The 25,268-nt window shown below is 38.2% G+C and overlaps 1 protein-coding gene across 1 annotated transcript in view; it reads right to left on the reverse strand.

Moving 5' to 3' along the window:
* Nucleotides 1-1,408: 1,408 nt before the first annotated feature.
* The window catches only part of POLE2 (DNA polymerase epsilon 2, accessory subunit), a 31,000-nt gene continuing 7,140 nt past the window's right edge, over nt 1,409-25,268 (reverse strand). The window contains exons 5-19 of the mRNA XM_082616738.1: nt 25,083-25,176; nt 20,678-20,752; nt 18,297-18,380; nt 17,639-17,695; nt 17,167-17,215; nt 16,322-16,394; nt 11,951-12,123; nt 11,307-11,396; nt 11,079-11,133; nt 10,277-10,336; nt 10,112-10,189; nt 8,073-8,181; nt 7,050-7,226; nt 4,993-5,060; nt 1,409-1,527 (exon numbers count right to left, since the gene is read on the reverse strand). Of these exons, the coding sequence (XP_082472864.1) occupies nt 1,509-1,527; nt 4,993-5,060; nt 7,050-7,226; nt 8,073-8,181; nt 10,112-10,189; nt 10,277-10,336; nt 11,079-11,133; nt 11,307-11,396; nt 11,951-12,123; nt 16,322-16,394; nt 17,167-17,215; nt 17,639-17,695; nt 18,297-18,380; nt 20,678-20,752; nt 25,083-25,176 (1,261 nt within the window). The 3' untranslated portion in view covers nt 1,409-1,508. The remainder of the gene's footprint in view (nt 1,528-4,992; nt 5,061-7,049; nt 7,227-8,072; nt 8,182-10,111; nt 10,190-10,276; nt 10,337-11,078; nt 11,134-11,306; nt 11,397-11,950; nt 12,124-16,321; nt 16,395-17,166; nt 17,216-17,638; nt 17,696-18,296; nt 18,381-20,677; nt 20,753-25,082; nt 25,177-25,268) is intronic.

The following is a 25,268-nucleotide window of genomic DNA, read 5'->3' on the forward strand; positions in this document are numbered from 1 at the left end:
TGCTGTTCCTCTGCTAGCCCATTTTTCAGACCTCTACTTCCTTTTCATTTCCAGACAATGTCCACTTCCACCTGATTCTAGTCCCTCTTATTCTAATAATTATTGCCTGATTCTGGCAACTTATCGGCTCGTACATAGTTAACTGCTCTGCTTCATCTTACATCACCTTGCTAACCCGTAAACATACCCTATCTTTTTAGGCGTTAAATGTGTTCCTAACGAAAGCTTTCGTATTTAGCTCTATGGTTCTTGTAACTGGACCAACAACCTTGCAGTTTCTATTTCACTTTCAAGGCCCAAATTGTAAATTTTCCCAAGTAATCTAGTAGCTTTTGAACTTGTGCCTTGATTTCACCTTTAGTCAAAATTTCCAGGCTATTCTTGAAATTAAAGCCAGTCTTGCTCCTCTAACATCAGACCTCTTCTAATACTCTGAAATTTTACACCCTTAAACCACATCTCAAATTGCCACTTCATCCTTAACCAGAATTCACTTATCACAACATTCAGATTAAATTTCTTGAGGAATTTTCTTTCAGTGTCATTTTAATTTTTTTATCAGTATCTCTTCCCCAAAAAGCTTTGAAAGAAATATCTTCCATTCCAGGCTTTCTGTAATATTAAGATTATTCCTACATTTGAAATACTCTTTGTACGTTTAACAACTTCCTGTCATTCAGATTCATTTCTGGGCCATCACCATAGTCCCACCCTGCCCCATAAACTAATAGATAAGGGCATGGTGTTGAGTTATTATACCCAAAATAGCAAAAGTCTGCTTCAAAGTGAATATTATTCCTTTCAAATGTAAAAACTATGGGGACAGCGTGTTTTTAAATTTTCAGTGCCAAAAGGTAATTATGTAATGAATATCATAGTAATATCCTGAAACAAAGATTTTCACTATCATTAGAATAGATTCTGTGACTTGAAATTTAAACAATTTGCAATTCTTGAATATACTATTAAGACTCTTATGGTGAACATTAGCGTGTAACTAGTACAGAAATAATGAAACTTACATTTTTAAACACAAATGTATACTTGGATTATATATTTTTACACATTTTCATATTTTTCCTAACAGATTATGCAGAAAATATTTTTCCTATAAAACTCTGTAAAGTATACCATCATGTTTATTTTATTTTATTTATTTTAAAAAATATTTACTTATTTATTTGGCTGTGCCGGGTATTAGTTGCCGCATGTGGGATCTTCGTTACCGCGTGCAGGATCTCCATGGCGGTGTGCGTTTAGTTGCCGCGTGCGGGATCTAGTTCCCTGACCAGGGATTGAACCCGGGCCCCCTGCAGCACGGAGTCTTAACCACTGGACCACCAGGGAAGTCCCCATCGTGTTTACTTTAATATTTCATAAAATAGAAATTTAAGCAGAACATCCTAAAGTTTACCATAATTTTATTGTAACAATATCAAAATTACATAAAATATAAAATTAAGCAGAAAATTGATGAATTCTATTTCTTCAGATGGTCTTTAAGAATCTCAAAACCCTTGGAGTTTGCTGAAAAAAGAAAATATTCATAAAATTAAACATTTTGGAAACCTAAGTTATTGTACATTTCCTAATATTTAGTTTTAGTTAATTTTAAAAATAGGTCAATACATGCATATTGTTCCAAATTTAAAAGGGGACACAGTGAAAAATAAGTCTGTCTCACCCTCTATTTCTGCTCTCAGAAGCAACAGTATATCTTATAAAGATTGTCTAATCATATACAAGCATGTGTGTGGGGTAAATGCTTTAAAAACACACAAGTGGTAGAATACAATGAACACTATTCTACCCCTTTTTTTCAATTAGTAATAAACACATATTTATAATTTTTAACTAATCCCTTCCTCTATGGCTTTGAAATTTAATATAAATTAGAAAAGTTCTGAATAACTTTTAAATAGATACACATTTAAGTTATTTGTTTTGCAATTTTATAAAAACTACAGTAAAAACAGCTGTACCCAATGTTATGCATAAACCAAGTATACCTGTAGGATAAATTCCTAGAAATGGAATTGCTGATATATGCAGTTGAGGTCTTAAGAAAAAAGTTTTTACCACTTTTTATTCTGACCAACTCTGTGTGAGAATGGGTGTTTTTCCCCTACATCACCAACATTGTGTTTTGAAATAAAACAACTGTATTTGAGAGCACATGTTGAAACAGGGTTACACCTTATCTACTTTGGCTACAGTTCTGTGGTTAACTCTACAATATGATTTCACAAATATTCTAAGAAAAAAATTCTTTTTAGGAGAAACTAAGTAGCAGTAAAACCAAATTATTTCACTATATCATGAAAACTTTTTCTCTCTCAAAAAAGAAAAAACCAAAAAAGTCACATCAACTTGTTTGATCCAGCACTGAAAAAACTCCTCAAATTATCACTACTAAATTATAGTTTGGGGCTTCCCTGCTGGCGCAGTGGTAGAGAGTCCTCCTGCCGATGCAGGGGACACGGGTTTGTGTCCCCGTCCGGGAGGATCCCACATGCCGCGGAGCGGCTGGGCCTGTGAGCCATGGCCGCTGGGCCTGCGCGTCCGGAGCCTGTGCTCCGCAACGGGAGAGGCTACAACAGTGAGAGGCCCGCGTACCGCAAAAAAAATAAAAATAAAAAAAATAAATTATAGTTTGGAAATTATGTCAAGGGTTTTCAGCATCTGACTCCACAGATGATAAAGGGACCAACTATTTCAACTCAACAGTGAATGTCAACTGCAAGTCAAGGACTGTTCTAGAAACTTTTAAGAGGGACAGGCACATAAGTGACTAAAACAGTGTGTTAGAACTTTCATAGAAGTCTGTATACAGTGCTTAGATTCTAAGCACTGTACTTAGATTAACAATTCTGCATGGCAATCAGGGAGCATTACAAGAAATGTAACAAGTGTCTTGTGCTATCATAATAAATCGGTTAATTTCCTATTGTGGTTTATTTGCTTATCTCCCAACTCATTAAAAAAAGAATATTAATTGGTTTGCCAAGATAAATATAATAAAAAGATAAAAGTAAGGAAATCAGGAAATTCAGGTAAGAGAAAAATACAGATCAGAAAAGAAGAGGAAGCCAGAGCCACAGCCAACATTTATACTAGTAATTCCTCTGCTGCTGTAGAGGTGGGCTGCATGTTTGGCCGTGCTTCCTGGCAGCTAACACAAAGGGAGTCTATTAGTAGATTTACAGTCTCCCCAAGATGAAAATAAACAGTTGCTTGGGACAGACACCGATTTCTCTTGTCCTGAGATCTGTTGAAAGTGCCCACTATTGGTTTTCATAGCAGAAGAAGTTTTATATGTCTGTGAATTTATACCAAATCTCAGTTCAGTAAAAGTCAATGTAAAGACGGACAAAATAGGGAATTCCCTGGTGGTCCAGTGGTTAGGACTCTGCACTTTCACTGCCGAGGGCCTGGGTTCAATCCCTCGTTGGGGAACTAAGATCCCACAAGCTGAATGATGTGGCCAAGAAAAAATTTTAAAAAGGTGGACAAAATATGCTCCAGAGGTGACCTAATCCTGGGGTCACAAAATCACTGTCAACAACAGCAAGTGGTTGAGACAGGTAAGAGCGTTGCCTTTACCTAAAGGCATTCCAAGTCAAAAACAAATTTGTTTAAGGATTCATTGTGGGCTAGGTGAAGTCAAACACATGTTCAGCTTATGGAATAGAGGCTAGAATATCAATGACTTTTTTTTGTGTGTGTGCTACGCGAGCCTCTCACTGTTGTGGCCTCTCCCATTGCGGAGCACAGGTTCCGGACGCGCAGGCTCAGCAGCCATGGCTTACGGGCCCAGCCGCTCGGCGGCATGTGGGATCTTCCCGGACCAGGGCACGAACCCATGTCCCCTGCATCGACAGGCAGACTCTCAACCACTGCGCCACCAGGGAAGCCCCTCAGTGACGTTTATAAGAGTATCTGTCTGGTTATATTCCAAAAACTAAGCAGTGCCTGGAATACAGTAAGATTCAAGTACACATCAAATGAGTGAATCCAAGAATAAAATTTAGAATATCCCAAAGTGAACGGACTTTAATCCTCCATGAATACTGAGCAGCAAAAATAATGCAGAAATTTTTTTTCAAGAAATATATGTAAGAAGCTGTTAATCATGGTTTCAGGGTTAGGAAACGGAGCTACTTTTTCCTTTCAATTTTATACTTTTAAGCATTATTTGAAATTTTTATCATGTACTTGTGTTTTTATTTAAATAAAGATGTTAATTACAAAATAAAAAAAAGACAATTGGGTTGGGTGTTCAAGATTATATTCTCTGAGAACCTGGAGGTATTTGGTTACTGTTCTTAACTGGAGGTGGGAAACAAAATATAATTAACCAAGAAATCACATGTTAGGATGCCTGAATCTAAGGGAAACCGTTAAAATGCAGATTTCTGGGCCCTACAACTGGAGAGAGACATTTGATACGTTTGGGGTGGGATCCCGGAACTTAACATTTTTAACAAGGACCCCAGAGGATTCTGATGCACGTGGTCTACAGGACACCCTCTGAAAACCACTACCCACCAAGTGATTATTCTTTTTTCCCCAAGACCTCCCCCTAACTCCAACCCCTCACCATCATCACACTCAACCCAGCTCCCCTACAATTCTTTGCTGCCAATTTAAGGCAGATTACCTAGGTTTTGAGAACCAACCATGTGGACGGCAAGGCTTACCTCTTGGAATAATAACATCATCAGGAGTCTGCCTGTAAAAGAACTAGCCCACCTCCACAGCCAGCTTGAGATTTCCCTCAGAAAACAGTTCTTGGTCTATTTCATACAAATGTGCCATCAAGTACATACAATTCTGTGTCTCCCAGCATGAACACAGTAAGTTCAGCCTAGAACATTTCCAATGAGCTACTGTAGACTTTTAAAAACTTCAGCACACCTACAGAACATCTGAATTTTAGCAATATTACACCAAGAGACAGCTGTTTCTTGCTGTTTCTGAGGGCACACTTACCTATCTTCTACTGTCTTACTGGAAGGATAAAAAACTTTGAATGAAAATCCACTTCTTGGAAAAGAGCCCTTTGGAGAGAAAAATGCCCATAAGTGAATACTCAACTTTTAAAAAAGAATCCCTATTTTTAAAATCAAACTCCTTGCTCCTAAATTAAAAATAAAGTTACAAGATGTGACTATAAAGTAATGAGACAAAGTTTTATATGCTCTTTATAGAGAAAAAATATTACTATAAAATACCTCCACTTGAAGCAAAAAGTCAAGTTGACTAGAACAGTTAATGCTAACAAATGTGACTAGAAATGCTTAGGAGGGGTTCTACTTAGTATAAGAAATAAACAGTACTGGGTGATGCTAAATAAGCATATAAGACACTCAAACATCATGTTCGAGAAGTCTTTCCTGCCCCTCTCCCCAGTAAAAATCTGGGTTTGATGCCCTGCCATTGTGCCCCCTAAACAACTGAGCAGTAGTCGCACATACAATTGTCTGTCCATTACTAAACTCTAAAGTTATTGAGCAGACTCTGTCTTTTCAGTCTTTGTGACCCTGGCACTAGCTCAATGTCTGGCCCATTGCAGGCATTCATTAATGGGAATAAGTATCAAGAAAGGATGAAGCAATGTCAAAACCAAGTTTTGGGCTTGCCCAAAAGGTTAAAAAGATATAATGATGGTGTAGGAACTGGTTGTTTACTCATTTACAGTATGAAAAAGTGGAAAAATTCAGAAATAAAGTGGTTTCAAATAGAGCGTTAACTATGAGAATGCCCAAAGAGTTCCATTTAAATAAGGAAATAGCCTCATTGTGACAAGAATATTGAAATGTGAATAAAGATTCTACAAAAATTAGGGCCACAAATTTCAAACAATGAAACCAAATCAGCTGACTGTGCTCATCCTTAGAGCAGTAGTTCCCAACTAGGAGACATTTGGCAAGTATCTGAGGACATTTTCAATAGTTAAAACTGGGGGCTGCTACAGGCATCTAGTGGATGGAGGTCAGGGATGCTGCTAAACACCCTGCAATGCACAGGATGGTGCCCCAGAACAAAGAATTATCTGGTCCAAAATGTCAATAGTTCTGTGGTTGCAGAAGCCAGACAAAATAAATGTGTGTGTGAGAAAAGCAGTAAGGGATGATGTTTCTAGAAATGACCTAGATGAAATAAAAAAGTACTAAAGTTTAAAATTCACAAAAATCAAGGAAACATACAGATTAAAAATCACTAGTGAAGGGCTTCCCTGGTGGCACAGTGGTTGAGAGTCCGCCTGCCGATGCAGGGGACACGGGTTCGTGCCCCAGTCCGGGAGGATCCCACATGCCGCGGAGCAGCTGGGCCTGTGAGCCATGGCCACTGAGCCTGCGCGTCCGGAGCCTGTGATCCACAACAGGAGAGACCACAACAGTGAGACGCCCGCGTACCGCAAAAAAAAAAAAAAAAAAAAAAAATCACTAGTGAAGATATTTGACATAAAAAGCAACATTATGCAGCATTTAGTCCCCAAGTTCAAAAAGTCAATCATACTTTTATAGAAATTCAGAAGCAACTCGTAGACTCTGAAGCAATTTCAAGGTTCTGCATAAAAATGAAATATTAAACTGTGTCCCAGTAGGAATTTCCACATTTATCAGTCTTAGATTTTTGGGACTTGGACAATTTCCAACAACAACAATAACAACAACAAAAAATCCCCCTCAAAGGACAAGTACCATTAACATGTTTAAAGGGAACAGAATACATGCTCTGAAAGTAATTTCCAGAAAGGAATCCCAAGGAATCCCAAGGCAAGTTACTTTGAAGGGGAAAATATTCATCTGGATTTATAAGCTTTGGTGCATTTTTTTTCTTTTTTAAGAAAAGTCACGTTACTTTATAGTCACATACTCTTTTGAAAGTTTAAGAACTTTCTGTTTAAACCAAATTAATTCAGTGTTTCATTTATAGTATATTTTTACTCCAACAGTAATTGATTAAACATATATTTTAAATTTAAAGAAGTAACACTCTAATCTTGACAAATTATGACTACATAATGTTAACTACGTTCTTACAGGGTTTATGCAGAGGCATTCAGTATTGGTCAAAGTAAAAGGATCGTATTTGTCTGCGATGACAAGTAGGTCAGGCACAGGGTACACTCTCAGAGCATAGTCATACGCCCAATACACCGGGCAGACATAAAGAGGGAGAGGAGTCAGGTGTCCTTGGGATAAGATAGTCTTTACAAACTACAAAAGAATGACACAAAACAAACTTCAGTGCATTTGCAAAAGCTAAAAGAGCAACAAAGAATTTCAAATTAAATAGTAATTACCAAAGTGACTTAGAAAATTTGAGAAACAGCTGGGAAAACTGAATTACAAAACCTTGGGAAAACTGATATAAAATGAAATCAACTATCCTGTATTTTAGGAGAAATTTATGAGTTTTCATTCAACACCATAAAAGCTACTCCCCCAAATAGTCATTTTGGAGCAGTTGTATTTTTAGCTGTATAATAAACTCATTTACTAATTCTGTTCATCTAAAAATAATTCCACAGCTTGAGTAATGCCAAGAATATATACTTAGCCTACATACACTTTAAATGTTATAAAATACATACTAAAAATGCTCTGTATGATCTACTTCCATACTTCCAAATGAGGGTACATGTAACCAGTGATTGACAACTGGGAATCTTGAAGCTACAAGATAAACACTACACATCCTCCTGATGTGGGCAAATCATAGGAAATACTTAATAAACATGATAAACATAAACATTTTATTTAAACAAATATATATATATTGAAGTACAATGTAAGATTTATGAGTTCTAAAGGCAAAACAGGAACCTCCAAAGAAATTTCCTGCTACTTCGGGGCTTTCTTCTGCCCATTAGGGGATACGTCAGTAAGAAAATTGAGAAACACTGATTTAGGAACAAAAATTTCCTTACTGACAAAAGTGTGCTGAAATTATTTTGAACTATAAATAAAAACAACAAAAGGGCAAGTGATTAAGTGGCTTAACAAAATTTTATATAAAGCCACATGTAATTAAGATACCTTAATAAAGAAGACACAACTTACATGATTAGGAATATCCAAATTGCTACTGGGAAAACGGACACAGTTTCTGCACATTTTATTCACTAAGTCTTCACGAAAGACAATAATTTCTTGTGTACAATACTGAATTCTGAAATAAAAACAGTAGTTGAATGTGACTTCCTTAGAACGAAATATGAGGTAACTTTAAAGGCAAGATGTTTTATAGTACAAAGCCATTCCCACTTCCCATTGTTCACCAATGGGAAGAAATGCAACCAGAATCTATTCACCCATTCATTTGACAGTAATTTATTGAGCTCTTAATATGTGTCTGGCACTATTCTAGGAATGAGAATAAACAACAGATACAATAATTACACAGCATGTTGGAAGATGATTAAGTGCATGGCAAAAAGGAAAAGGCTAACAGGAATCATTTAGGGGAAGGGAAGGTCTAGAAGGCTGGAGTAGTAAATAGGAGTATTGGAACAGGTAGGGCTCATAACGAAGTTTGATCTGAGCACAGACTTGAAGGAGGTGAGAGAGTCAAGCACACATGCAGAGGAAGAACACTGCAGGCAGAGGGAACAGGCAGAGCAGAGGCCCTAAGATGAAACATGCCTGGCACATTTGAAGAACAAAAGGAGCTGGAGTGGCTGGAATAAATGAGGAGAAGAAAGTCGGAGAGGAAATCACGGAGGAAACTGGAGGCCAGATCATGCAGGCCATGACTACCATTGCAAAAGATATGGGCTGTTACGGAATAACATGAGGGGCCCATCTTTCTGAATCAGTAGGGTGGATGTGACATGCCTTACCGTTTAAAGGATCACTCTGACATCGTTAAGGACAGACTACAGAGGAGCAGGGGTAGAAGCTAGAGAACAATGAGGAGGCTATTACAGTGATCAAGGCTAAAGAAGATGGTAGAGGGTTGTAGAGGGGGAGGTATAGAGAGGTGGCCAGATTCTGGATATATTTTGAAGTCCTTCTTCAAATTTTTGAAGGACTTCCTAAAAGCTTACATGTGAGGAAGAATCCCAAAGGTTGGTCTGAACGACTGGAAGGATAAAGGCGTCAGGAACTACGATGAGGAAAGCTATGGAACAGGGTTGGGGACTGATGAGGGAAGAAGATCAGAAGTTCAATCTGAAGTTGTCTATTAGACCTCCAAGGGGAGATGATGAGTACGCAACCAGATATGTAAGTGTGGAATCTGGTAGAAGGTTTGAGCTATCAAAGATATCAATGTGGCAGCTGTCAATATACAGAGGGTAATTAAAGCCCTTGGACTGGAAAGGTCACTGAAGGAGTGAATGTAGGTAGAAAAGAGAGGAGAAACAACGACTGAGGGCATTCCCTCAGTAAGAGCCTATGGTCACAGTGAGTAGCACATACAGTAAATGTGTAATCCTTTCAGTCTTCCATTGTAACTTTTCTTAAAGGATGTGTAATTGGAATATCTATTTTTAAATCTCCATCCATTATTTAAGCTTCTAAATTCAGTGTTAGTGAATTATTTAAATATAGTTAAAACATTTTTTTTTTTTTTTTTTTTTTCCTTTTTGCGGTATGCGGGCCTCTCACTGCTGTGGCCTCCCCCGTTGCGGAGCACAGGCTCCGGACGCGCAGGCCCAGCGGCCACGGCCCACGGGCCCAGCCGCTCCGCGGCACACGGGATCCCCCCAGACCGGGGCACGAACCCGCACCCCCTGCATCGGCAGGCGGACTCCCAACCACTTGCGCCACCAGGGAGGCCCTAGTTAAAACATTTTTAAAGTTTTGAGAAACCTAAAATAGAAAGAAATTTTCTTTTCATTTTTATCCCATAACAATCAAAACTCAGAGACAAATTTTAAGAAACAGGTTAATTTTTTCCCCACTTTTTGTTTTTGTTTTTTTTTTGGCCACGCCTCCCATGGCATGCGGGATCTTAGTTCCCCAACCAGGGATCGAACCCACGCCCCCTGCTGTGGAAGCGCAGAGTCCTAACCACTGGACCACCAGGGAATTCCCAAGAAATAGGTTAATTGTTAAATGAAAGGAAAAAACCGCAACACAAAAATACTAATATTTACCTGCAAGGATTAGTAGTAAAAACTGAAAATGGTACTCTTTGTCTGAATTCATTAGTGATGCTTTCAGCAAATGGTGGCCTATAAAAACAATTTATGAGATATAGTATACATTTTTAAATTTTATAGAATTTTCTTTACTGTTGCAAATATCTGAATAAAACTTACCTTGGTAAGATGGAACCAAATCCAGGATCCTCTGGACCAGGTACAAACACAAATCGACTACTGTAGCAAAATTCAACATAATTCATTCTAAAAATATTGCACCACTATCCCATAGTCCAAAACCAAATTATTGCCTTTAATTAAATTACAAATTTTAAAAAATTAAATTTCATGCATTTTAATAAATGAACTACTAAAAGGCTCCAGACCAATACTGTCCAATAGATCTTTTTGCAATGACAGAAATGTTCTAGACCTGTACTGTCCAATTATTGAGTGCTTGAACTGTGGCCAGAGTGACTGAATTTTATTTTTATTTATTTTATTTTTTTATTTTTGGCCACGCCCTGCAGCTTATGGGATTGTTTTAGTTCCCCGACCAGGGATGGAACCCGGTCACCACACCACACCCCCACTCGCCTGCAGTGAAAGCACCGAGTCCTAACCACTGGACTGCCAGGGAATTCCCTTAAATAATTTAAATTTAAAGAGACAAAAAAAAAAAAAGAGAGATGCACGTGGGCAGTGACTATCATATTGAAGAGTGTAGCTCTAGACCCTTAGGGTAATGTCACCAAGAAATTTGGAATATGGTGGAAATTATCACTCTTCCTTTTAATACTTTTCATTATAAATCTCTACTAGAGTGTAACATACATTATCATGATAGAAGGTTAATTTTATCTCTTAACTGTACTAATTTTCTCAACTTTTTCTTCCATCCATTTCTTAACTTAGGATTCATTTTTTGTGTTTCTTAAATAACACTTTAAATAAAAAATATAGCAATAGAAATCATTACCTTTGGTGAATATTGGGGTATTCACATATTATATCTGCCAAAGTCTTTAGGGAATCTAAAATTTTAAAGGGATATTGAATTTAACTTGCATATGATATACATAAATCAAATTTTATTTTATTAGCTACAACTCTACATATTTTGAATGAAATTAAAATATTATAGATTATTTCTTATCAATTTAGTTTATGTAAATGTAGAAACACTTATTAAACAGATCCTCAATACCTTTCAAAGCTTGAACCTGATTTTTTCCATATGGTACAGATGAAAAATTGCCACACAGAATAAAGCAGGTTGGAGGTGCTGGTGAATAACCTAAAAATAAAAGAAGAAATGAACATATGGAGTGTAGAAATCATATTAAAATCTTTTAACCATGAGTTTTTAAATAATGAAACCGTACTGTTTTAAAAATAATACCTTATTTAATAACATTATTATAAAAAATAGTAATAATAGTGCCCATTTATTGAGCACTTATTTTGTGCCAGGCCCTGCAATGGCTTGATTAATCCTCACAACATCCCTGTAAACTGAGAGAGAGATTAAGTAACCTGCCCAAGGTATTAGGCTGCAGCTTAAACCCAGTTCTGTCAAATTCCAAAGCCTAAGCTGTCCTCCACTCTTGTACTATTCTTAGGACTAATTCTCATTTATCATGAATACACAGACAGACAGACACACAACAGAGTTATTTTTCAAATGTAAAAATGTAAGTCTTTAAGATGAATTCACTTAAAATATTTCACCACTGAATCAATGTCTTTTAAAAACTAGACTACTCAAAAAGATACATTTTTTTAAGAATTTAGTTTTAAGACATGAATTATCATTAGAGTTCAAAAAAGAATAGAAAAAATGACACCTACCAGAAAACATGGTGTGAAGTTTTTCTAATACTTCTACTTGGTCCAACCAAACATCAGATATAAACACAAACATGGCATCTTTATTCTCATCCTCTAGTTGTTTTAGTTTTGCAGAAGTCTTCACAGATGTATTAGAAGGTCCTCCAAAAAAATTAACATTTCCATAGTATGCCCTAGGTAATTATAACACAATTATTACCTTCTATCCTATATTCTGTTGGAGATTTCTGATATTCTACAAATTTAGCTTCTGTCTATCTAATGAGGTAATTGTCTCATCATGTAAATTGGACCATGAAAATGTATTATTTGGGGCTTCCCTGGTGGCGCAGTGGTTGAGAGTCCGCCTGCCGATGCAGGGGACACGGGTTCGTGCCCCAGTCTGGGAGGATCCCACATGCCGCGGTGCGGCTGGGCCCGTGAGCCTATGGCCGCTGAGCCTGCGCGTCCGGAGCCCGTGCTCCGCAACGGGAGAGGCCACAACAGTGAGAGGCCCGCGTACCGCAAAAAAAAAAAAAAAGTAATAAACAAGTTTATTTAAGTGTTCTAAAATTAGAAAGGAAGCAATATGGAAGCAGTAAACAAAGTACAGATATAGTATACCTGTACCTTTTAAAACTTACTACAGCAAATATTAAAATAAATCACAATTTCCTATGTAGTTGAAAGTAGGAGAAATAGATACTCAATTTGAATAAGTAATAAAAGTCTCAGAAAAAGTGCTAGCCATTTGACCAAGCAATTCCACTTCTAGAAATCTGTTCTAAGAAATTAAGGATGTCTACAAAGACTAACGTACATTCCAGAATTGGAAAATCTGGAAGGAACACTAAAGCTTGCAAAAAAGGGTCAGTAGGAAATTGGGGTGATCTTCTGGACTCTCAGCCTCTACTGCTTTGCCACCCACCCTTCACTGGCTGCCATCCTACAGTTCCCAGCTTAAATGTACTACCCCCAGAGAAGCCTCCCCTGAGGATCCCAAGAGAAGTTAGATTTCCCCATTACACACACTTGTAGGACCCTGCACTTCTCTTTTGTAGAACTTATCAAATTTGTAATCAGCGAATTATTTGGGTGACAGTTTAATGTCTATCTCCCCAATCCAACACCTAGCACAGAGCCTGGCAATATAGTATGTGCTCAAAATACACTGCTGAATATAACAAATCATGTAATTTAAAAAGTATTTCATGGTAATGGAAAATGTTGACTGCATATTAAATGAAGCAGGTTGCAAAGCAGTGTACAGCATGTATCCATTTTTAGTGTCCAAAAAAAGGGAATAGATATAGACCTATGTATTCATTCATAAAAAGAAACTCTCTATGTAATGTGTGTGTGTGTGTGTATATATATATATATATATATATATATATATATATATATATATCTTTTTAAGTTGCTGTAATTATATCCTATAAAGTCACTGCAAACACTGCATTAGGGAATACTGAACCCTTGCTCCTAAGGAAAATATGTACATATCAGATAGATTGTAATATTAAATCCTAAAAACAAAAACAAAAACAAAAAAACCCCTCATGTTGGTAGATTCTATTTTCTTTATTTTACAAAAGAGAAAGCGAGGTTCAGGTTCAGAAGTGTTAAGTTCTCTCCCGAGGCCATCCCAATAGCAGGTGCCAGTGTTAGGTTACAATCTTGCAGTTATCAGAGGAATGAAATAAGGTGAAATTGTATGAAATAATTGTATGATGATTTCAATTATATACCCAAACATAAACCAGAGCATCACAGACAGAAATACCTATTAAGCTGATTCTTGAGAAATTAAAGCTTAGAAAAGCCTCACTAACACCTTCCATCCTTGGTACATGGAATACAGGAAGTCCCCTACATATGAACCTTCAAGTTGCAAACTTTCAAAGATGTAAACGTGCCCCTGTATGCCAGCTGTTGTACTGTACTACTGTACTTTTCAAAGTACTGTACTGTAAGATTAAGAACGTTTTCTTTATTTTTTTTTTGTTTTTTATGTATTATTTGTGTGAAAAATATTATAAACCAATTACAGTACAGTACTATATAGCCGATTGTGTTAGTTGGGTACCTAGGCTAACTCTGTTGGACTTACAAACAAGTTGGACTTACAAACAATTTGGACTTACGAACGTGCTCTCAGAATGGAACTCATTCTTATGTAGGGGACTTACTGTATAATGTGCAAAGACAGGAGCAAGAGGAAGGCCTATTTTCCCAAGAAATATTCTACGAATTCTAGGAACTCTAACAACACGTTGAGCTCAGAAAACACAAGTCACATGCTCTGTACCAGTGAAAGAGAGCAGCATGGAAATGAAATCCCAGCAAATCTGTACCTAAAAAAATTATATGGTAGACTAGGCAATGGTGGGAAGGCATTAGGTCAGTTCAGATCCTTTTGAGATGGGACCACGTTGTAGACATATTTGTATTCATTTATCCTTTTTTTTTTTTTATAGATTGTATTTATTTATTTATTTTTTGGCTGCGTTGGGTGTTCCGTTGCTGTGCGCAGGCTTTCTCTACTTGTGGCGAGCGGGGGCTACTCTTCGTTGTGGAGTGAGGGCTTCTCATTGCGGTGGCTTCTCTTGTTGAGCACAGGCTCTAGGCGCACAGGCTTCAGTAGTTGTGGCACGTGGGCTCTAGAGCGCAGGCTCAGTAGTTGTGACACACGGGCTTCGGTAGTTGTGGCTCGTGGGCTCTAGAGCGCAGGCTCAGTAGTTGTGGCACAGGGGCTTAGTTGCTCCACAGCATGTGGGATCTTCCCGGATCAGGGCTCTAACCCGTGTCACCTGCATTAGCAGGCGGATTCTTAACCACTGCGCCACCAGGGGAGCCCCTCATTTACCCTTAAAACAGCATTTTACACATAGAAAGAACTCAATAAAATATCTATTGTTGAATTCACTGACTGCCACCAGCATACAGCCCTCTGAATTTTACTTTGGAGGTATTTTAAGAGAAAAGTAATTTATAATCCTAACTGGAATAAAATGATTATTTTACTTTAACATACTTTATGACACCTCATACCAGTCCATTGGTGTACTAAACACACACAAAACAGTTTAATTTAGAGAAAATGAGACAATTTAAATGGAAGATTATTTGAGACATTTTGGCTAAACTGAAACGAATGGTAATACTCATGGCCAGCTTCCTCAATTACTCGTCTCATTCAGACGTAGTAATTCTGAGGCTTGTATGAAACTAAAACACCAAAACAACAGCAATTATGCCTTAAATATAGTCCAAAAAAACCCTACAATGATCTAAACCTAGCCACAAACTAGCACTAAAAACATTCACTTAAAAGTGAGCTGGCTTGATGAGGGCTTGTATTCTCTGTGGCGTGAGCAGCATTTTCCCCCAGATTATGTACTTCAACAGGAAGAGAAGATGAACAGCAAAAGCTGCCTGCCAGTGACTGCCAGCCAGCAAATGTGGCCTTGGCACCTGATTTATACAGGCATACTGGACCTAAAATCCTAATCCTCATACTTCTTCTTGAAATCATCACCATTGTCATGGAATCTCAAGATTTAATTCCCCCAGATGCTTACAGGCTCCAGGAAGGTAATACTAAATATCAAAGCAGCAGCCAGTTGAGGCTGACTAGGTGTGAGTGAGGGAGCACACACATACCCTGCCCAAAGTGGGCAATCACTGCAGTATAGATGTTCCAGGTGAGAATTCAGGTACAAAGTATGGCTAGATCTGATTGTTCAAGAGAACTCAGAAATCTAGACCATTATGAGAAATCTCCTAATTTTTAAATATTGCAAACTAATTCAAAATGTGTTTTAACACCTCAAAGGGGAAAAAAGAAATTTCTATAGCCTATATTCAACCCACAGGCCAACAGCTTCAACTTCTATTCAGCCTCTGCTCAAATACCTTGAGTGACAGGGAACTCACTCCTCTCAGAGAAGGCCCTTTTGGAACCACTCTAATATTATAATGATTTTGCATATATTAAAGAACTATATAATCTGCCTCTTGTAACTTTCACTCAGTAAAATACAAAAATAAGAACTTTCTATTAACATGGGAATTATATTCTTCTAAGTGTTTTCCTATCTCTTATCTCAGTTGAACTTCTCATCAATCCTATAGATAAATAAGACCGAAAGACTGGAAGTCTTTCCATTAAAGCCAAAGTACAGAGATGCTATTGCAACCAATCTGAAGTCAACCAGAAGTTTTCAGTTTCATATAAAGCCCAGTCTTTAACTCTCATTTTCCGTTGCTCTTCGCCTTCTGACACAAAGCCTGAGGACTTGTAATAACTGAGATATGATATACTATCTTACATTCATTACTGCCAGTATTATAAAATTCCTATAGAGTTTAAGTCAAACATTTTTATACCTAGTAGTACTAGAGGGTTCAGTGGGTGGAAATCCAAAGGCATTGACATGAAACACCTGATCTTCAAACCAACCTGAAAAAAGATAAGTAACAAATCACTTCCGTTTGTCCAATTCTCCTTCTTGTTTGAAAGGACAAAACTATGGAACACAAAGCAGTAACGCTAGGCTATCATCTCATCCCCTGTCGACTAACAACAGAATTTATCAGTCCCACTGCGCTACAAAACAGCTTCAGGTTCAGAGACTGTCTCAGTTTTTTTTTTTTTTTTTTTTTTTTTGGCCACACCATGCAGCTTGTGGGATCTTAGTTCCCTGACCAAGGATTGAACCCGGTCTATGGCAGTGAAAGAGCCAAGTCCTAACCACGGGACCGCCAGGGAATTCCAGACAGTCTCAGTTCTTTAAAACAAAAAATTCATGAAATACTAACAGATTTAGAAATAAAACTTTTCTCTTTTTTTATTTCACAATACATGTTAGAGTACAGACAGACAAGGTACACAGATTTTAAAATGTCTCATTTTGTGACTCTATGTACAATCTGTTTTTTCAACTTGATTGAGATATAATTCATATATCATACAACCCTTTAAAAGTGTATACTTCAGTGGTTTTTAGTATATTCACAAGTTGTACAGCCATCACCACTAATTTCAGAATATTTTCATCACCCCAGAAAGGAACCCCTCTCCCATGAGTCTGAGAGTTATTTATGTTGTCAAAAGTATGCTCTCATAATCAGTGTTGTCCCGAGTTACATCATGTTAACATATTTTAACCAATGTAGAAAGGGTTTTATGGTAGAATGATGATGGGGAGAGGGAAAAAAGTATACTGACTTACCCTCTGCTAAGACAAAGCATGACTCTGTGTATAAACCGCTATGGAACTGGTACACAATAATTGAGGAAAATAATTCTACTTCTATGCTTGAGATGGTGATAAAGTCAACATACATTTTGGGCTCAACAGGACTTCCAAATAATAAATTCAAAGACTTCACATTTAAAACTCTGAATAGATCATAGCTTAAAAAACTTTAGGTTTAAGTATCCCCATATCTGATTCTAAGATGTAATATTGACAGTATAGACCATTCTTAGCATGTTATAAACTTCCTCAGTGATTTGTCTGGATTCTCCAAATAAGGGGGAATTACAGGTTTTTTGTCTCTGGTTAGGATTATGTCTCCAGATTCCTACACCACCGTATGGAAGTTACACTAAGAACCCAAATAGGTAAATGTGAGAATGATATATGATCAATTTCCCCAACTCATGTAACACAGATTTAAAAAAATATAAGTGAAGGATATAGCTTTACTAAGATCCAGTTGTACTGTTCCTGTAGGATCTTCCAGAAAAAATTTTCCCTAAAAAAAATTAAAAGAAGTATGTCCACATTTATGTAAAAATGAATACTATGACAAAAGAATTAAAATACTGACAATTTTGACAACAGAATATAGTAGACAGTACAGTGGATTTTTAAAAAATCAGTAATTCCTAGTCTAGGCTTTTCCATTTACTAGTCTGGTGACCACAAACTAATCAATTAATTGAGACTCGGAGTCCTCATAGGTACCTAGACAATGACCACTGCCAACCAAGAGATGACAGGAGGGATACTCGCTGGCTGCCGTACGAGGGGCCTCAGAGAGCCAACAACAACTCCCAGGGAGCAGGATATGGTCTGCTGCTTTGATTGTTTAGAAACCCAGTACTCTCTGTTCAACCAGAGGTCACTGGGGGACTAATTTCAGGCTATGCAAACTGGTGGCCTGTATAAGACACTCCTTCCTGATGTCTACTCAGGAAACCAAATGCAAAAGGCAAGGTTACTTGGTGACTGAGGTAGCCACTTTCAATGAAGAATACGCTCCCATGCTCTCTGTAAAAATCCTATATGCAACTGACATTTCATTAATCTGAAGGCTGAAAATAAAAGTTGGATGCTTATCAAGTTCAACTTACCTCTTTTAACTGGGTTATCATTCCAAGAATAATCACATCTCTGATCTTGGCTGTACTGCCCAATAGGGTTTCTACTGTCTTAAGCTAAAGAAAACAAAAAATTCTTAAGGACTGAAAATATGTTCTTTTAAGAAACTAATCTTTTTACAAGTAAGTAAATTTTGAGTGCACATTTTAGTATTTACAACTATTTTACAGTAGAAAATCAAATAAAATTTAGAAAATATAATTTTATCCTACAAAAAGCTAAAATATTAACTGATGATGGCTTGGAAGAATTGTGCCTAAAGAAACACCATACAACACAGGCCCTAACCAATGACTGAAGTTTCATACCATATTATTTTGAATAATAAGTATATTTATCTTTAAAATGTAAAAAAAGAATATAAATTTTATTTATTTTATTTGGTCAGTACCTCTTCAGTACCTGAAAATTAGTGGGCTATTTAAAAAGTTATATTCTACTTTTATTTAGTATTTTGAAAGGCTGTCATTATTTACATTCTCAATCTGATCCTTATTTTTTATAAGAAAGTTAAAGGTAGTAATAATTGGGGCATTATTTTAAAAAATCCTTTCTGACCCTTTTCTATACATATAATCCTAAGTATATGTTAATACACACATATATAATTTATAAACACATAGCCATACAGTTTGTTTTATTGCAAAGATGAAATCATATTATTTGTATTATTCTTCAACTTAACTTTTTAAGTTTAATATATCTTAAACATTGTTCCATTTAACTATATATAGATACACTTCATTCTTTTTAATGGGTAGAGATATCTATAGTATATATACAACAATTTACCAGACAACTTAAAGGACATGATCACATCATCCCATAATAATCACTGTTAACATTTGATATTGAAGTTCCTCTTTAAAAACGTGAACCTCAAGCAACACAGGAATACAATGTTCATTTTAAACAGTTTTTAAAAATGAAATACTTAGGGATAAATCTGAAGAAAAGATATGTAAGACATGTATTCTAAAAACTTGCTTAGGTAAAGATTTCTTAGAAACAATACCAAAAATATGAGCCATAAAAGAAAAATTGATAAGTTGGACTTTAACAAAATTAAGAACTTACGTACTTCAAAAACACTGTTAAGAGAATAAAAAGACAACTTACAGACTGGGAAAAATATTGCAATTTGCAATCAATCAATTAAAGCAACACAGAAGTAAAAGCTGTAACAAAGTATTCATGAGGACACCATATTTGCAGTTTGCAAAGGGAGAATGCCATAGAGGGACTATAGATGGTGGTTTAAATAGATAATATACCAGCAGGGATACAGAATTAAACAGCTTGGCAAGATAACAAGAACAATAAATTATTTAGCTAAGCCCTAAAGTTACTTTGGCAAAGAGGAGAGGTGAAATAATGCTTCTGGGTTGTGGGTATCTGAGTTGCCATAGGAAACCTAATATATTCAAGAAAACACATAGACAGTCCTTTGTAGAGAAATATAAATAAGGTCAATTTCCAAAACTTAATACAATTTTTTTCTCCAACAAAAGTTAAAAGCAGAAACTATCAAACTCTATAAATGTTTTCTCCTTATGGTGCTGCCATCAAACATTAATTTAAGCGTTATCTAGTATTATCGTTTTAGTATCTATCAGACTGCTCATCACCATGAATTTGGATCTAACATGGTAGAGGACTGAAAGAACCTTAGCAGAGGCTGGGCCTCTTCAAAAGCTATTTGGAACACCACAGAAATGGTGGGTCCTAGCCAGAAGGAGCTAAGGACTATCCCCCAGCAGGGCTCTGTGTGCTGGAGGGGGAAAAAAGCCACAGATGCACTGACAGTGACCAGGTGTGTTGCTGGAACAAAAGTGATGGTGCTGTTTGGTAACCACTTTCTGAAGTATTACAGTGGAAAGAGCACACACAGCAGAAAACATTCTTCCTCTCCCCAGACAACCCTGTGGCCTGTCTGTGCTCTCTCATGCATTCTATAAATGTGGTTTCCTTAGTGCCTTCAGTAAAATTTTCATTCCAACTATATAACATGTCTCAGCTAAACAAGTGTATGGGGGTCACTAGAGGGCTGGACTGGGCAAGGAGCAGGATTTCAGAGTATGAGTGAGGGTAGGAAGGGTAGTGTTGAGGGTTGGTCAGAAAGCCAGTGTATCATCCAGCAAATGGACCAGGAGGACTAGGGTTCTGTCTTGGTGGCCAGAGACCCAGCACACAGGACATGGACTTTACCAACAGTGGGCATGCACAGGTCAGTTAGCTAATTAAACTGTTATCAGTCGTTAATTTTCATTTAAAATTCAATAAATTAGAATTAAGCAATAAACATTAAACTTGTATACATATACCCCCTAAATAACTAGGATAACGTCCTAACCTGGAATTTGCTTCCGCTTTCATCAGGGTGAGAACCTATCACTGGAGGAGTAAATAATTCATGTCTGTGGGTCCTCTAGAAAAAAGAAAGATTCATATGAATTACTGAGGCAAACATTTAAAACTAAGATTCATTAAAATAGTGCCCTGACAAAGCACTGTCCTTAAACTAACGTTACTATTATTTATTCTCAACAAATTTGAAAATCTACATAGTTTAATGTACAAATATCTAGGAATGTAATTTGTTTAAAAAATCATTTTAAGACTTTTTTTTAAAAAAGGTCTATCATGTACCTGGCAGTAGTGCACTCTGGGCTGAGGATATGAAGACAACAAACCAAGGTGTCAACCTCAGAGTACAGGGGTCAGTGAGAAAGAAGTGTCAACAGGTCACAATACAACAAAGGACCCTGAGCAGAAGGGGCCATTTAACGAGATCCTAAATGATAAAAAAGACTTTGCTAGTAAGAAACAAAAGGAGGCTGAGACAAGACATTTCGGGCAGAGGAAGGGATGTGTCACAAGAAAGAGTTATTAAGAGTAAAGGAGGGGGCTTCCCTGGTGGCGCAGTGGTTGGGAGTCCACCTGCCGATGCAGGGGACACGGGTTCGTGCCCCGGTCTGGGAAGATCCCACATGCCATGGAGCGGCTGGGCCCGTGCGCGTCCGGAGCCTGTGCTCCGCAACGGGAGAGGCCACAACAGTGAGAGGCCCGCGTACCGCAAAAAAAAAAAGAGTAAAGGAGGGGCTTCTCTGGTGGCGCAGTGGTTGAGAATCTGCCTGCCAATGCAGGGGACACCGGTTCGAGCCCGGGTCTAGGGAAGATCCCACATGCCGCGGAGCAACTGGGCCCATGAGCCACAATTACTGAGCCTGCGCGTCTGGAGCCTGTGCTCTGCAACAAGAGAGGCCACAATAGTGAGAGGCCCGCGCACCGCGATGAAGAGTGGCCCCCGCTTGCCACAACTAAAGAAAGCCCTCGCACAGAAACGAAGACCCAACATAACCATAAATAAATAATTTTTTTTACAAAGAGTAAAGGAGTATTCAGGAAGTGATGTGAAGCTTAGTACAGGTGGATCATGTAGTGCACAAGGCAGCACGTGCGACAATGCAAGAGATGGGTTGGAACCTCTATTTGGGAAAACGTCCCTCCCCCACTGTGGTCCACATAGTTTAGGTAGGGTTGGTGCCCTTCTCCCTCCAGACAGACCACCAAGGCCTAGCAAATCAAAGTACTCCATCCCCTTGGCCAATGATTGTTTCAGGGTTGAGCAAGTGCCTAAAGCCTGGCCAATAGGAGACAGCTGCTAGAACTATTGGAAAAGAAGAACTCTCTACAAGTTTCCAAGGCTACTAATGAGTGGCCATCTCGGTCACCTAATAGGGAGAACTTGTTTGAAAGTAAGATCAATTTTTTAAAATGGCTGGGAGATGGAAAGAGGTAGATGCCTCATGACATTGTGTGAGCACCTTGATCCAGCCATGCTTGACACAGCTGGACCTCCAGACTTCTCCACAAGCCAAGAAGTTCCTCTTTCTGTTTTAGCCAGTTTGAGTTTTTGTAAGCTCTAATAAAAGCGTCCCAACAATACAGATTTTGTATGCCAAACCAAGGAGTCTGTCTTATAGACAATGGAAAACAACAATTTTGAAGTAGGATGATAAAATCAGATTTGCTTTCAGGAAGATAATTGCAATAAAAATATGCATGGACTAAAATTCAACCCTTTTAATGAGGCTCGGGAGGGTTTAGTGATACCCCCAAATAATATCATAGGCTTTAACACATAATTTTTATTTTTTTTATTTTTTTTATTTTTTATTTTTATTTATGGCTGTGTTGGGTCTTCGTTTCTGTGCGAGGGCTTTCTCTAGTTGTGGCAAGTGGGGGCCACTCTTCATCGCAGTGCGCGGGCCTCTCACTATCGCGGCCTCTCTTGTTGCGGAGCACAGGCTCCAGACGCGCAGGCTCAGTAATTGTAACACATAATTTTTAAAAAGAAAGTGGTATTTACTGAGCATCTTCTCTGTGAAAAGCACTACACCAAAGGTGGCAGAGGAAATAAACAAGGAGTGTGCAGTCTGACAACAGGGACACACACCCCATGCAAGGCAGAGCCAACTCTAGTTAAGTGTCGTAGGAGACCCACTGAGTAGTCAGTGGGTTGAAAGCAGGAAGAGGACTTCCCTGGTGGTCCAGTGGGTAAAACTCCACGCTCCCAATGCAGGGGGGCCCGGGTTCGATCACTGGTTGGGGAACTAGATCCCACATGCATGCCGCAACTAAGAAGTCCACATGCCGCAATGAAGATCCCGTGTGCTGCAACTAAGACCCGATGCAACCAAAATAAATAATTAATTAATTTAATTAATTAACTAAAAAATTTAGAAAGCAGGAAGAGACTGTATCCAACTGCAGATCAGGAAGGGCTTCAGAAAAGAGGAGGAATATGAGAAGGCCCTTCCAGAATTAGGAGGGTTTCAAGGGCAGAGATAAGAGGGAAGAGCATCAAGAGAGTGAATAGTATAAGCAAAGTCACAGAAGAAGTGGAAGAAACAGACACAATATTTCCATGTTTCAGTTTTGGCTCCTCTACTTTTCAGAGGGAAAAGTACAGATTAGGCCAAAAACGTGTGACAGGAAGATTTGTATTTTTAAAAAAGATTTATTTATTTGGCTGCTCTGGGTCTTAGTTGTGGCATGCAGGATCTTTAGTTGTGGCATGTGGGATCTTTTAGTTGTGGCATGTGAACTCTTAGTTGCAGCATGTGGGATCTAGTTCCCTGACCAGGGTTCAAACCCAGGCCCCCTGCATTGGGAGCGTGGAGTCTTAGCCACTGGACCACCAGGAAAGTCCCAGAAGATCTGTATTTAATCCAGTAGGTGGTAAACTTCCTTGAAAGACTTGTGAGCAAAATCATGGCGTGATCAGTGCTAAACTTCTGGAAGATTAACCTGGCAACATTATGTAGGCGATGGAGGCAGAAGAGAATAGACATCCTCAGGGCTCATTCTCCTCAACCTTTGTTCAGTGCTTATTCCTGCTGACCACCCTCTCCTCATTGAAACCTCCCTGTGCTTCTGCTATATAACACCACCCTGGCCTAGCCCCCAAACTCTATCATTCCCTTTTCCATCATCTCTCAGGGGCTCATCTCTGCAGTCCCATCTATTACTCTAGTCAGATGCCTCCTAAATCTCTCTCTACCCAGATCTCTTTCTTTAGCTCCAGATGTACATCTCACCTGATATCCTACTGGCAACCTTAACTCAAATGTTTGAAACAGAACCTGCCATCATCTTCCCCATTCTCTTTTTCCTATTTGTTAATATATTACCATTATTCTACCTGTCCACTCTCTCAGGCTCAAAACCTTAATCATCTTTCAGTCTTCACTCTCTCCCTTCTCTTTCATGTCCAATCAGTCACCATGAACTACGGCTTCCACTGCCAGGACTGTCCCCTCTTTCTGCTCCCCTTACCTTCCTTCATTCAGACTATCATTTAATCCAGGACTAATACCACAGACTCCTGTATAAGTCTTCTCTCATACTCTAATTCATCCCAAAATCAGCTGAGAGAGGAAGTCCTCAGGGAACTGCTGTAAGTGAGTTGCTCTGGTATTTTAAGGCTCCTTGTACCAAGAGAACAGAGTCCAACTCCGAAGAGTGGCATCCAAGGCAATCGCATGATTTAGTTGCCACTTGACTTTCCAAACTTATCCTATGCTACTCCTCTTCACAAGCCTTCCTCTCCAAGGCTTGTAATAAGAAGAAGGCTGATTGCTCATCATTTCCTGCATGGAGTCCACTTTTTCCTTTTGCTCTGTCTTTGTTCACACTGTTCACCACCTTCTCCCCATTTCCACAAGATCAGAGCAATCAAGGCCCATGTCAAATGCCATCATTTCCTTGAAGGCTTCTCTGATTTTTCTATAGAAAGCATTCTCTTTGTATTATATTTCTTCCATAGCATGTATAAAATTCTACTTCATATTTTATCTATGCAGATGTCTTTAACTTCACAGACTATAAGTTGCTTGAAAGTAGTATAGTACAGGAGGCAAAGGTTGGGCTCCAGAGTCAGACTGACTGGATACAAATCCTGTCCCTACTTACTAGATGTAACCTCTGGGCTAGTGACTAAACTTCTCCAGGTCTCAGTTTTCCCCATCTGTAAAATGGGAATAACAGCATTTATACATACATTGATGTTATGATAATCAAATGAGGTAATGTCTGTAAAGTGATAAACAATGCCTGGCCTATCAAAAGCATTTTTAAAATGTTAGCTACTATTTTTATCATCATCATGATTGTTAAAGTACAAAAGTCCATCCTTTAATTATCTCTGAGTCTTACCTAAGCTGAAACAGTCTCTTTTTCCCCCTCCAACTTACCTGGTGCAAAATTGTGTATCGTTCACGAAACAGCTCTGCTTTATCTCTTGCTGTCCCAAATAAATTTGGTGCAGGGTGGTTGGTCATTAATAAACTAGGAAAAAAGGAATGCCTATTTATGACTATCATAATACACAAAGGTAGGTCAAAAATGAAACAAGAGACTATATACCTTCCAAAAAAATA

Source organism: Mesoplodon mirus (assembly GCF_964341445.2).
Source record: "Mesoplodon mirus genome assembly, chromosome: 4".
NCBI classification, from domain to species: Eukaryota; Metazoa; Chordata; class Mammalia; order Artiodactyla; family Ziphiidae; genus Mesoplodon; species Mesoplodon mirus.